At 47.5% G+C, this 12,636-nt stretch overlaps 2 protein-coding genes across 2 annotated transcripts in view; one reads left to right on the top strand and one right to left on the bottom strand.

Annotated features, from left to right (window-relative positions):
• TSPO (translocator protein (18kDa)) overlaps positions 1 to 3,558 on the top strand; it is a 3,859-nt gene extending 301 nt beyond the window's left edge. The window contains exons 2-3 of the mRNA XM_010146897.1: positions 2,395 to 2,533; positions 3,370 to 3,558. Of these exons, the coding sequence (XP_010145199.1) occupies positions 2,395 to 2,533; positions 3,370 to 3,558 (328 nt within the window). The remainder of the gene's footprint in view (positions 1 to 2,394; positions 2,534 to 3,369) is intronic.
• Positions 3,559 to 5,931: 2,373 nt separating this feature from the next.
• TTLL12 (tubulin tyrosine ligase-like family, member 12) overlaps positions 5,932 to 12,636 on the bottom strand; it is a gene marked incomplete at its 5' end in the record, with an annotated part of 7,830 nt that continues 1,125 nt past the window's right edge. The window contains 6 exons of the mRNA XM_010146898.1: positions 5,932 to 6,429; positions 8,054 to 8,192; positions 10,042 to 10,110; positions 10,568 to 10,649; positions 10,734 to 10,885; positions 11,662 to 11,773. Of these exons, the coding sequence (XP_010145200.1) occupies positions 6,278 to 6,429; positions 8,054 to 8,192; positions 10,042 to 10,110; positions 10,568 to 10,649; positions 10,734 to 10,885; positions 11,662 to 11,773 (706 nt within the window). The remainder of the gene's footprint in view (positions 6,430 to 8,053; positions 8,193 to 10,041; positions 10,111 to 10,567; positions 10,650 to 10,733; positions 10,886 to 11,661; positions 11,774 to 12,636) is intronic.

The following is a 12,636-nucleotide window of genomic DNA, read 5'->3' as shown; positions in this document are numbered from 1 at the left end:
TTTGTAAGAAACTGTCAAGCTGCTCGTTTAACAGGTAAAAGCATGTTTTGGGTGTTGTTCGTAGGCACAGGTATCCACATCACAAGCAGGAGTTTAAAAAGCTGCTTTCCTCATTGGTTCTGAGGGGCAGGCCTGCCGTGCTGGCGAGAATTAGGGCGTCAGTGTTCTAGCAGAGCTCAGTTTAAAGAAACTGAAATCAAAATCAAAACATACACGTCCTTTCAGATCAACTGCTAGGCCGTTAAACTGCGTTTGAACCTATCTGCTGTCTCTTTATTTAACTAGTTTAGAATACCTGTCAGCCCAGCAATTGCTGTCAGATGAACACGTAATCACAAGGCCAAATACCATTCCCACAGGAGCGTTGGAAGCTCAGTAATACTGTATTTTGGCAGCGGTGACTTTTGGTAAGACGTAGCAAAAAATACGCATAGGAGAGTGTTTGGTCAGTTTTGGTACTCCTCACGGCCCGCCCTAGAAGCTGTCCACCCGGCGTCACGCGCTTCTCGGCTAGCTCCGGCCAGCTGCGCCAGCGGGGAGGCAGCGTTCCGCTCGAGTCCGCGCAGCCCCCACGTACCGAGTCACTCTTCGTGCGCGAGCTAGAACGCAGTTAGCATTCGGCTCGTGTCGTTACAGCCCTGTAATAATAAAAAAAGCCTGTTCTCAAAGAGACGAGCTAAGTGGCTCTCCCGCGAAGGGCTTCCTTACAGTTGACCCCACAATTCCTAACCCTGTTTCCAGATTCACAGCGTGGAAGGGGTTGGAAGGAACCTCTAAGAAATCCACATCATAAACCTGGATATCAGGATGAATATTGTAAAAAGCCAAATTGTGGCAACTTATCACTTAGATTAGAATCAGTATGTTCTGAGGCAGGTGGTCCCAGTGAGGTACTACACATGTAGCTCCCTGAAAAGTTCGTGTTTATTGCCAGGCCTTTTGCTCTGTAATCTGGTAAAGGCCTGGTAACGTCAAGGTCATTCACGCTCCTTGAATGACCTCTCTCCGATTAGAATCTCTTGAATGTATTAAACCCAAGAAATAACTAAAAGCAAGATGTAATAAGCTTACATGCCTTTCTTGGCATTTCGCTTCCTTCCCGGTCTCGGTCTGAAGTCGGTCAGATGTGTGAACAACCGCCGGCCCCACTGCTGCTCTGTGAATCACTGAGGAACAGATGTGGGTCCGGATGCCTTTCGCAGAGAGAAACGCTTGAGTTTCTAATGTGTACACGGCCCCTTTTTTTAACAGTCTGCAGTCAGACTGCCAAGACCTCAAAGCTGGATTGTTCAGTCCCTGTGAACACACCCTGGCAAGCAGCAAGCTTGGGGCACTGACCGGGTCAAACGGGAAAATAAAAATTCTTCTTGGATGACCTCACAAACGACCTTGCAGTTACTCCTATGGATGTCCGTCTGCTCCTAAAAATTCTTAAGCAAGGGTGTAAATTCCAGACGTTGGCATTTTATCCAGGGGATTCCACTGTGGTCGCTTGGAGTGGCTGTGCAGTCATCCGGATTGAAATCTAGCTGATGTCTAAAGGGAAAGTCCAGAGTTGGGTGATGAGTGCTCCCTTTTCTAATCCCTTCAGTGCAAAAATAAACCTTAGGCTAGTAAGGCTCCCACACCCTGAGTATTCCTGCCTTTAGCAGCTTACATCCTGGGATCCCTCCACTGAGCTGTTCTTCTGTGGCATTAAGATCGGCTCAAAATCTTCCTCACATTTTTGGAGGATCTTTCAGCAGCCAGGATCTCGCAGGTGGGAAGAGTGCTGGATGCTCCTTGTGGTTAATTCTTCCCACAGAAGTCCTAAAATCTTTGTTCTTCCCATCTTTGTCCCATCCACTCCTCCCTCCCGAAACGTGACTGTAGGGTTGCTCCTGCTCTCACACCATCCGTACCCACATTCACCTCTCCTTTGGGATGCCATTCATTTTGCCCATTCCCACCTCAATTCCTACCTCTGCTATAGATCTCATCCATTTTCAAAGGTTTTTGTTTATTTTTTAAGATTTTATTTTAAAGCACCATTTCCCAGCATCAAAATTAACAGTTTCTTCACCGTTTACAGCCTTACCTTTTACTCTTGCATCTGAGACTTGGTTCCACTTCAACATGACATTCTCTTAAGAGGCTGAAGTGCAGCAGGTCCTGCACCCAGGAGCGAGCGCTCTGGCAGGACTGGGAATTTTTCCCTCTCCACGTTGCTATCTGCAGCTGGTGCTGCCACTGGGAATTTTTCCCTCTCCACGTCGTTATCCGCAGCCGGTGATCCACCCTGTGCTGCCAGTTAACGAACCCGGTCCCTAGCACTGAAGTTACTCTGTTTGATGCGGCTGTGTCGTTGCTTTCTCACCAAAGCACTGAATTACACCTTCCGTCTGCTTTCTCCAGGTACGGCTCCTACCTGGTGTGGAAGGAACTGGGGGGCTTCAACAAAACCTCGGTGGTGCCTCTGGGTCTGTATGCAGGGCAGCTGGCACTAAACTGGGTATGGACTCCAGTATTCTTTGGAGCTCACAAAATGGGATGGGTAAGTGGAAAAGTTTCTTAATTATGTGTTTCCGCTCTCATTTGCAAAGTGCTAAGACAAACGTTTTGTGTCATAATCTTTTTCTCCCTGAAAATGAGCATACGGCTTGCAGAAGCTTTCTAAAATACCCCAGAGAACTGACATTTCTGCAGCACCCTTAAACATTCCGATTTCAAGAAGCTCTTTCTGCCACCCTCTGATAAGAGCTTTGTGTGACTAGGAAACGTAAACATGTACGCCGCGCTAAAATTCCTGGGTATCTCTGGCAAACAGCAGTGACGAGCAGCTTATCATTACTTAGGTAATCAGCACCCATTTTAGACAGGACTAATTCTCTGCAGTCTGAGGAGAAACGGCTTGCCTCAAAACCAAAAAATACCTGCCTGGTTCTCTAGGTACACATGCAGCGCTGCAGCAGCAGAAGACACTTACAGTCTGGTTCATTGGCACCGCATCTCCCCGGGCAGCGTCTCCGGCGGGAAAAGGCTGCGTAAAGTTTACTCAGCTGAGTGACCTGCCTAAAGTCACACTGGGCTCGGAGTCAACGTGACACTTCCTGCTGCCAAAAAAATAAAAGAGGGAATGGGTGAGAGGGGTTTTGTTCTCCCTCTCCTGCTCCCCACTGCAACACCCTTTCTTGTGCCTGTTCGTTTGTTTTGGGAGTCGAATTGACTCAAAACTGCAGAAATCTGTCTTTTTTTGCTGGCTGGTTTTCTCAGGAGTTACCTCAGGGATGCAACAAGCGCCAGAGACGAGCGGGAAGAGCCAGGCAGAGGCGACCTAGTCAAGGCGATGCAACGAGTGCCGCTAACACTAACCACCTTCCTGTGTTTCAGGGGTTGGTGACGCTCCTGCTCACGACTGGCACGGCCACCGCCACAGCTGCTTCCTGGTATAACGTCAACAGAACGGCGGGGTTTCTGATGGTTCCTTTCTTCACTTGGCTTTTTTTTTGTTTAGCCATGGCTTCTGCCCTCAATTACCGTATCTGGAAGGACAATCGCAACAAGAAACAATCTGAATAAACCGTTTCCAGCTAAAAAAAGGTGGTATTTTTTTCCCCACAGCCATTTTCTAGATGAAGTTACAGCCTTACTTTATTTTTAGGTGAACTACTTATACCGGTTGTTTGCCGGTTACCAGTTGACAAAGCCTAACTTGTTTAAAACAAATAGGCCTTTCCTAGGCAAGTCACAAAGGGGTTTATAGCAAGCTAAAAGATAGTGCTGATTGGAAAGTACTAGTTTTCTGCATTTCAGCATTTTATACGATAACAGCATTTTAACTGTTAGCAGCAATAAACACGAACTCCAGCTTCATTGTGTTGAGAGGAAGAAATCCAGCCGTGCATTAACACAGCGTCCCGAAAGCTGCTCCTAACGGTGGCAGCCATGACTGCGGCCTGAATCCGTCATGTTTACCACTGGGCACGGTGCTCTGGTCCCGAGATGTGTCCCACTACAGCTGCCAGACACTTACCTTTCGGTCCCTGTACTCTGGAAACATTTAAGTTGAGAGCTTTCTCACAATTTGTGCCTTCCCACTTTGAAGCACTGTACGTTCTAGTGTTGGTTAAATGCATTAAACTACATGCAAACTAACCCTGTTCCTCTGTTTTTATTGGTTTTAAATGGTTTTGAGCAGAACAATACTGAAGGCAACAGGATGCTCTAGCCTCAAAGGTATTCCCTTCATCTCCTCACCAATACAGCGGGCAAGAAGGAACAGGAAATTCGGGGCACCCGACAGAAATTGAAAGGGCCCAAATATTCAGCAGCCCCAGCGCCCGCCTCCGAGGTGTCGCCAGCAGCGCTGCCCTGAGAGCGCCAGCGTATTCCACCTGCACCCTCAGTGCGCTCACCCGGCAGCGGGGCCACGGGTGGCTCTGCGTCCCAGCAGGCCAGGACGTACGCCATAGCCACCACCGTCTCCTGCCCTTCGGCTGCCTAGAAACAGAAACACGGGTTTCTCCTCTCCGGGGTCACGGCAGCTGACGTGGGATGCACGGTTGAGCCAGTCGCTACCTATAAACACATCTCTTCGGCCTAACAGCACAACAACAGTCTGGTTTTGCCCACGGCTTGTGGTCTCGCTGCACAAATCTCTTAATCCTTTCTCTAAAGTCAACCTGGTTTGCTAAATCTTACCTCTCTTTGCCCTTTGTGACGAGGGAGACCTTCCCGCTTACTCTGGATCCACAGGCACTTGGTTACAGGTTTCCAGGTGCTTTGAGGGCAGAAAGTGCCTTTTGCTCTCCCACAGGTGACCAAGCCAAGCAGCACCACACGTCCCCTTACGTCCAGCCTCCAGCACCCGTTCCTGTATCCTGTACTGCTCAGAAACTTCTTCCCCTGCATCGGAAGTAGTCACACCACTTATGTGTTAAGCACCGTGTTTCTTTAATCACATTTTAGTGAGGAGACCAAAGAAGTTCTGACTGACGGGCAGGAGGCTGGTACAGCTGTCGGCACCACGTCTGGCTGTGCGATCCAGCTCTTTCTGCCCCACCTGTGCGGCGACGGAACTTCCGTAAGACACCAATGGGTTATTCCTCCAGCCTGCGTCCCAGTCAGTGGAAAGAATTAGGGTTCTGCCAACCAGCCAAAAAGTCTAGACTACCCCTCTCCCTTCCCGACCACGAGGGGTAACGTGTTGCGCGTTCGCAGAGCTTGAAGCAAGGTTTAGAACACACGCCGTTTTGTAACTCTGCTTTGCTCTCAAGCAGATCCGGATGGCTGCAACTCGCTTAAAAACCACGCTGCCCACAGAGCATACGCCTCGTCACTGACAGCAGGATTTGTGCAGCTTGAACATAGCCGGTCTGGTGGAAGGTGTCCCTGCCCATGGCAGGGGGTGGGAACTGGATGGTCTTTAAGGTCCCTTCCAACCCAAACCATCCTGTGATTCCGTACCTACAAGGCAACATAAACACAGCCTAAAATTGCTGACTTTCAGCCAGTTACCCTGCTGCGAGGAGGGAGGAGAGATGAGGACTTGTTAATTTCAGACAGACACTCCACTCTCGACTCTCAGGCACTAAACTCTGAAGTCCAAAGATGGCTCGAGCTTCTAGCAGTTTCCCAGCTCCCTTTCATTCCTTCAGGCCGCTTCTGCTTTCCTGTGCGGCTCTAGACGCTGCATCCGCTCGCTTCCTGCCAGACCCCTTCTCGAAAAATCTGGTTTCTGTAAGGGGCAGACTAAGGGTACAGCCTGTACAAGCTTCCTAAATGTCGTGGGGTTTGTTTTCCATATTTTTAAATGAGAAAAATGGGAAAAGGCACCAAATCTTTAATCTCATTACCCTGGTAGTTCACCGCAACACCGTATTATTTTCCCATTTTAGATCTTTGCGTAACAGAGGGAGAGATCAGAGAGATATGCAAACTCCAAGGTGATTTAGAAAATTACAGTTTTAATGGCGACGCGGGGAACTTGTGCACGTTTCCCAGCAAGCAAGCAATCAGGCTACCTGAAAACCCAGTCAGTTGCTCCAGTTACTGTCCTACCCCGAGGTCTCCCATATTCAATAAGCAAGACATTCAGTCAACACAAAGGCATGATTTATAGAACTAAGTGAGACAAGGGAAATGCAGACAAAATGATTATATATATATGCATATTCCTCTCATACGTATTTTTTTTCCCTGGGTTACCAGTGGAGGGAAACAGTTGCATCAGCAGCTCATAGAACTGAAATACAGATCCTGCTGTGAAGGGAAGGAAGTCGAGCCGAGCCTGCTGTGGCTAGGCAATGCACGTCACGTGGCAGCTGTCCGTTTCATCCAGAAACAGGGTGCTGAAGACATCGTTAAAAAAGGTGGGGTGGTATTTGCAGGCTCTATCACAGTCAGGATTGAAGTTCACCTCCAGGATCTGAGGCTGCATAACTCTTTTCCCTGTGAAGGGGAACACAAACGCAGCCTCAGTACAAGCTCTGCAGAGATCCTGAATCACTAAGTCAGAGACTACAGAGAATGGCTGGAAAAGGCCATCCTTCGTGACCCCAGCTGGTAAGCCGGTAGGGTGTTTTTATTTCAGCGGGCACGGGTTTTTCTGGGCGGGACGGAGGTCTGTTCTGCCATCAGTACCCAGAGGACAATTACCCCACAGATTCTGCAATCGCTGTGCTAATCCAAAGCCTCATTCAGAATGAGAGCTTGCTGCAATTCCCATCGCTGAGTGCTGGGATTGTCACTGAGGGTCAAACCTCTGATGCACTGGCAAACCATGCCCTGCTCTGCTCAGAAGAAACCAACCTGGTTTTCCAAAGGCGGCCTACAGCATCACAGCCGTGACGTAAGCACCCGTGCCCCTGTCTTAAAAAGGCGCAGGGCCTGCACTGTGAGCTTGGTCCTTCCACTGCAACAGTTTTCTCTCCAGCTAGTAATAGCAGAGAGTTGCTTTGCTTCTCCTGTTCAGGACAACTCTGGGATGGCTGAAAGAGCATTCAGCACAGACGTTGCAGACCAAATTCAACCTCTTGTTCCACTTCATCTGAACAGCAAAGGCTCACTTGAACACCTCCCGTTTCTCAGACATCTCACTCCATGAAAGTGATCCAATATTGACAGAACCAGCCGCTGCAGGACTGGACTAGGGGCACACACCCAACATACAACTTTAATCACTTCTTCAGGAAAAGCTGGGCACAAGCAATGAATTTTTCCTGCGTCTCAGGGACCACAGTGCCTGTCACAAGCAGAGAGTGCACTCTGCTCTGTTAAACACTCCACCAGAAGCCCCTCTCGCGTTGGTGTCTCTGCTGCAAGAGACACCTGTCCGGGCTGGGCACATTTACAGAACGTGTTTGTGCCTCCTGGTGAGGAAGTAGGGAATTTACCCTGCTTGGCAAATTTACCACCAGGCCTCGACAACCGGCTGGAAGAAAGGCTCCGGGTAGTTGCTAGCCATGCTGTGGCCCTAACATGACGCAGCTCCGCTTACGTGTTCTCGCAGGAACTTGGCAACCACTGAGTGCCAGTCCTGAGGCCATCAACAGCACTGAAATGGTGAATGTGGGCCCTTCCCGGCTTCAATGAGTGACTGTGCGTTGCCGACACTGGGTCAAGCCTGGAAGCCACAGACAGCAAGATACCTCTTTAAGGTTTTTGTAAAGAGACAGGTATTTCAGACATTCTCTCACCATAAACGGGAAAGAAAACTTGCTGCTGTCAGTAGATTGCTGTACAGGTGGGGTTCGTGTGGTTTTTGTTTTGTGGTGTTTCTTGTTTGTTTGCTTTTAAAAACAGAGAATGGCAGTAGCAGGGGCAGAAGGGAAGCCAGGACTCTGCCACGCACAGCTTGTAACCAGAAGTTAACAGCTTCCCCATCATTACTGTTAAGCAGCGTGGCAGATGTAACCTCACCGATCTGCAACCGCAGCTACGCAGACGTCAGCAGGAGGCACAGAGCACACAGCTCACGCTGCTTGAAAAACAGGGAGTTCAGACACAGGAAATAAATTTCTGAAAAGGTCCACAAATAGAAAGAATTCAGCATTCAAAGAAGTGAGCTTCTCACCGTCTCTGCTGGTGTCCCATTTAAGCATCAAGTCAACGGCATACATCGCTCTCGATGACGGATAATCACAGATGCCAAGAGGTGCAGGTTTAGCTGAAGCAGTTTGGAACAATTCAGCAAATGCCTTAAAAATACTTGCCTAATGACAGAAAGGGGTCTGCATGAGAAGTGAGGTTCCATAAAAGCAATAAACATGTTTTCAATCGCTCCATCCGTACGGCTTTTTAAAGGACTTGTATAAATGACGCGAGCCAGGAGATGAAAAATCAGCACAGTATTAGCCCCAAATGCACATGAGAAGATGGTGTAGCACGTCCTGTTCTGCACACAGTCCTACTCCGGGTAACCTACAGAACGTACTTGGACGTCTCTCTCTCTCTCCACCCCTTGCAGTCTCTTCCAGCCCACCTTAAAACTAATGCTGCAAAACCTGTCATACTCAGCATATCACTGATTGGCTATGAGGATCTAGTTAAAGCTGATGTAAATTAATTTATGGAAATCAACCCGTAGATGGGCGATTTATTCACTTTTGAAAGCATACACACATATACATATACTCAGCCACCGTTCATTTTGCACCTCCTAGCTCCTGAAAAATATAGAAAGCAGCAACAATTCACTTTTGTGCACGTTTCAGAACCATCTCTTCACACTCAGCTTTTTCTTTCAAGCATGAATTACAGACAAGAAGTCAACGCCAGCAGCATGACCCTTCCAGCACAGCACCCCTGGAGCAGGGGCAGCGCTGTTGCCTGTCGGCGCTGGGGCACAGCCGGGCACGTTCTTACCCTGTGTGCGAGCCGCCGTGCGCTGCACAGCAAGCAAACCTGAGAGCGCACAGGGAGATCTTTAGAGCTGCAGCTCTGCTTCAAACACATAAATCAAACCCTGTGATGCTGTTTCACCAAGATTATCACACACCATCACTGTTTATTTACTTTAGCTTCCTACTAGTTCTGACAGCTCTTTACCTTGTGAAGCTCTTTACCCCTCTGCTCTGCTTTTGTGAGACCCCACCTGGAATTCTGCATCCAGCTGTGGAGCCCCCAACATCAGAAGGATATAGACCAGTTGGAGTGAGTCCAGAGGAGGGCACAAAGATGCTCCGAGGGCTGGAGCCCCTCTGCTATGGGGACAGGCTGAGAGAGTTGGGCTTGTTCAGCCTGGAGAAGAGAAGGCTCCAGGGAGACCTTATAGCACCTTCCAGTGCCTGAAGGGGCTAGAAGGAAGCTGGGGGGGGCTTTTTACAAGGGCCTGTAGTGACAGGACAAGGGGTAACGGGTTTAAATCGAAAGTGGGGAGGTTTAGATTGGATATCAGGCAGAAGTTCTTCCTGGAGCGGGTGGGGAGGCACTGGGACAGGTTGCCCAGAGATGTTGTGGATGCCCCATCCCTGGAAGTGTCCAAGGCCAGGCTGGATGAGGCTTGGAGCAACCTGGTCTAGTGGAAGGTGTCCCTGCCCATGGCAGGGGGTTGGAACTGGATGGGCTTTAAGGTCCCTTCCAGCCCAAACCATCCTGTGATTCTGTGAAGCTGTTCTGGTACAAAGGAAGCAAGAGCGCAAATAGTTTGGGGGTTCAACTTTTCAGGAACAGAGTTACTACCCTACTGAAGAGTAGGAAGGGCTTTGTAGACACACTATAGATAGTGTGTCTGTGTAGATTAGCACACACTATATTCTGGACTTCCCTGCCTTGAAATGCTACGTCTTCACCACCACGGGTTTAGAATATTGGCAACCTTCTTCAAGAAAGAGGGATCTCTAAAAAAAAAAAAATAAAAAAAAAATAAAATCTTGCTCCCAGAATCCCTAGGGTAGTCAGAACTTGCTTCTAGGTGGAGATAACCAACTGCATTTCAGTTTCTTCTTAAGAGAATGCTGTGTTGAAATGGAGCCAAGTCTAAGATGCAAGGGTAAAATCTAGTTTGCCGAGTAAGAAAAGATGCATGATCATTTACACCAGAAAGATCAATTGCTGACTTACTTGTACCGTTGTCCAAGGATATTCAGGATATTGTTTTTCAAACAGAGGAATAAATTCTTCACAGTGTACCTAAAACAGTTTAGCAACAAAGACTGTTTTGGTTGGGAATGACTGAGCAATCAGATGTCAAAAGAATGGAACATCAAATATTTATTCATACAAACCCAGGTAGAGTACTGGGTAATTAGACAATTCCTGAATACCTTCTTTGTTCCAGTATTTCTTGTTATAAAAGATCACACTGAGGTCTTTGACAGTAATTGGCTGCCCTTTTAATAATCATTTCACCGATCTCTGTCAATGCGGGTTATATTCAGGATGTAGGTTTGTATTGCTGTATATAATCCCCAAAGATGAGGAGGGAAGAGCCTAGGAACATACATGCTTAGACTTAAGGTACTTTCAACCCACGGATTGCTTGTTTAAGGGAAGGTAAAATAGATCATTTGGCAACAGTCACAAAGGAGGCACTGGGAGATTTTCTCACAACGGAAAGGCGAGGGAAGGTTTTGGACTGTCTGCTTACCTGTTTTAATGTTACACCAGGAGCATAATTCATGACTGTGAAATGCTTCTCATAGTCATCCAAGTCGTCAAGTGAAAATGCCCTAAGGAATAAAACAATTCCTTAGTTTCAAAGGCATTAGATTTAATTCTAAGCCCCTCCACACTCATGAGGAGAACACAGTTACCGATTTGAAAAGCGCAGCCAGAATACATCGTAGGTGTACAGCTTGAGGGGTTTTACGGACCGCAGCAACACAACATAACGGATGTCAAATTTAACCATTCCCACATCTTCCCGGTGAAACAAGACCGGATCCTCAATATATTTGCACACTACCTGCAACAAAGCAAAACCACAGTAAACAAAATTCAACTGAATTGAAAACAGAGTGGCACTAGCTCTCGATGAGTTAAGGTATTATTGTATGCATTACAGGTTCTCTTTAAAAACGTGCACAAACACACTATACAAGTTGGTACCTTTTCTCAAACTCTTGGACATCATGGTGGGGAAGGTAGGAGGTCAGAATGTACTCATTTTTAATTAATTGGTTTTATTTAGAATCTTGGTGATCTTGTTCTTTTGAACCAGAAGCATGAAGCGATTCTTTCTGCGTTCCGGAAAACACACGCAGTGCACCCGCCAACCAAAATCACGCTGATGCATGACTGCATATTGGGGAATCCCGATAGAAGCTCCAAGATTCATCTCCTGCTGGTACTTTGTGCCACTGTGCAGAGCTGTGGATCAGCAGTACTGATCAGCCAGGGGGGAAAGCAAAATTTATGACCAACGCTAACTACAGCTAACGCATGTTCACCTGCCAGCCTGAGGATTAGCATTAAAGCTACTCCAGTGTGGTGCTTTCAGCACTGTCTGGCCAAGTTTTACTTTTTAAATAAGAAAACACCAGGCTCCGAGTTCATCGCTGCAACAAATGGAGCTTTGAGTCAATTTGAATTGACACCAATCTGAATCAATTCTGAACTGACTGAATGGCCAGCACATGAATTTTGAAGAGAATAAATTTAGTTTTATTTTTAGACCTCCTTCCATGAAGCAGGTTTCCCAGCTCCCCCCTTTAAGTCACATTCAAACCCACTCTCTCTAACCTTTGGGCTGCTTTCCCTATGCCTGATGATATTGTTAAGGCTGTTGGTGATGTGGGTATCCAGGCTTCTGGCCAAGTTCCACGGTTTGCATATCCAGTGATTGTCTTCTCCTCTGAGAGAAAGAAAGAGAGAGGGAAGCCTCATTCATCTCTGTGAACATCCACTTGAACTGATCTATGTAGTCCCCTGAATAAACACTTCATAAAGCTGTGGGCTGCAGCGCAAGAACTAAGGGCTTTTGGCTGACAGCTGGGAGCAGTGGGCCTTAGGTGTAGAGAGCAGAAACAGCAGTGGTAGCTTTCACTGGTGTTTTCAGTTCGGGCCTAGCATGCTATCACTGTTTATTTCCTCCTTCTGCACCTGACTCCTTCAAAAGGGGAAAATAACTCTTCAACAGGACAGCATCACCATGAGCATGCACAGGTCACAGTGCAGAAATCACTCTGCCAGGAGTCCAAGAACATTCTGGCAGGGCATCATGCCATTTTCTACGTTGATTCCCTAATAATACCTCCCTCTGAATCATTCACATTAAATGACACCATAACTCATCTCTTTGGGAGGTGGGGGAGGTAGGTGGTGGAATCACACAGTATCTCAACAGTTCATATTGCAAGAAAACGAAAGCACACCACCACCTTTTCACTTTCTAGTAGCTAGTCACCTCAAGGGACAACATTCCTTGAGATATCTTTGAGGAAAACAAGCAACATGCTGGTCTTTCAACGCAGCTTTCTGAGCAGGGGCAGGGTGACACTTGACATCTTCCTTTCCTCAATCTATTAAGGCGTCCCGAGCCTCATGATAAACAGCATAAACTGAGCTGCAGTTAATGGTGTTGGTTTGAAACTTCCTATCCCCTCCTTCCCATTCCTACATACACACTGAATTCACGGTCAATCATTGGTATTAGAAAGGAATTAACACACCAAACACGAGGGATACATGGAAGGAGTGCTCCCTCCTGGCTATGCC

This window comes from Eurypyga helias, unplaced genomic scaffold, assembly GCF_000690775.1.
Source record: "Eurypyga helias isolate BGI_N326 unplaced genomic scaffold, ASM69077v1 scaffold31732, whole genome shotgun sequence".
Lineage (NCBI taxonomy): Eukaryota > Metazoa > Chordata > Aves > Eurypygiformes > Eurypygidae > Eurypyga > Eurypyga helias.
This window is presented reverse-complemented; position numbering and strand designations above follow the sequence as displayed.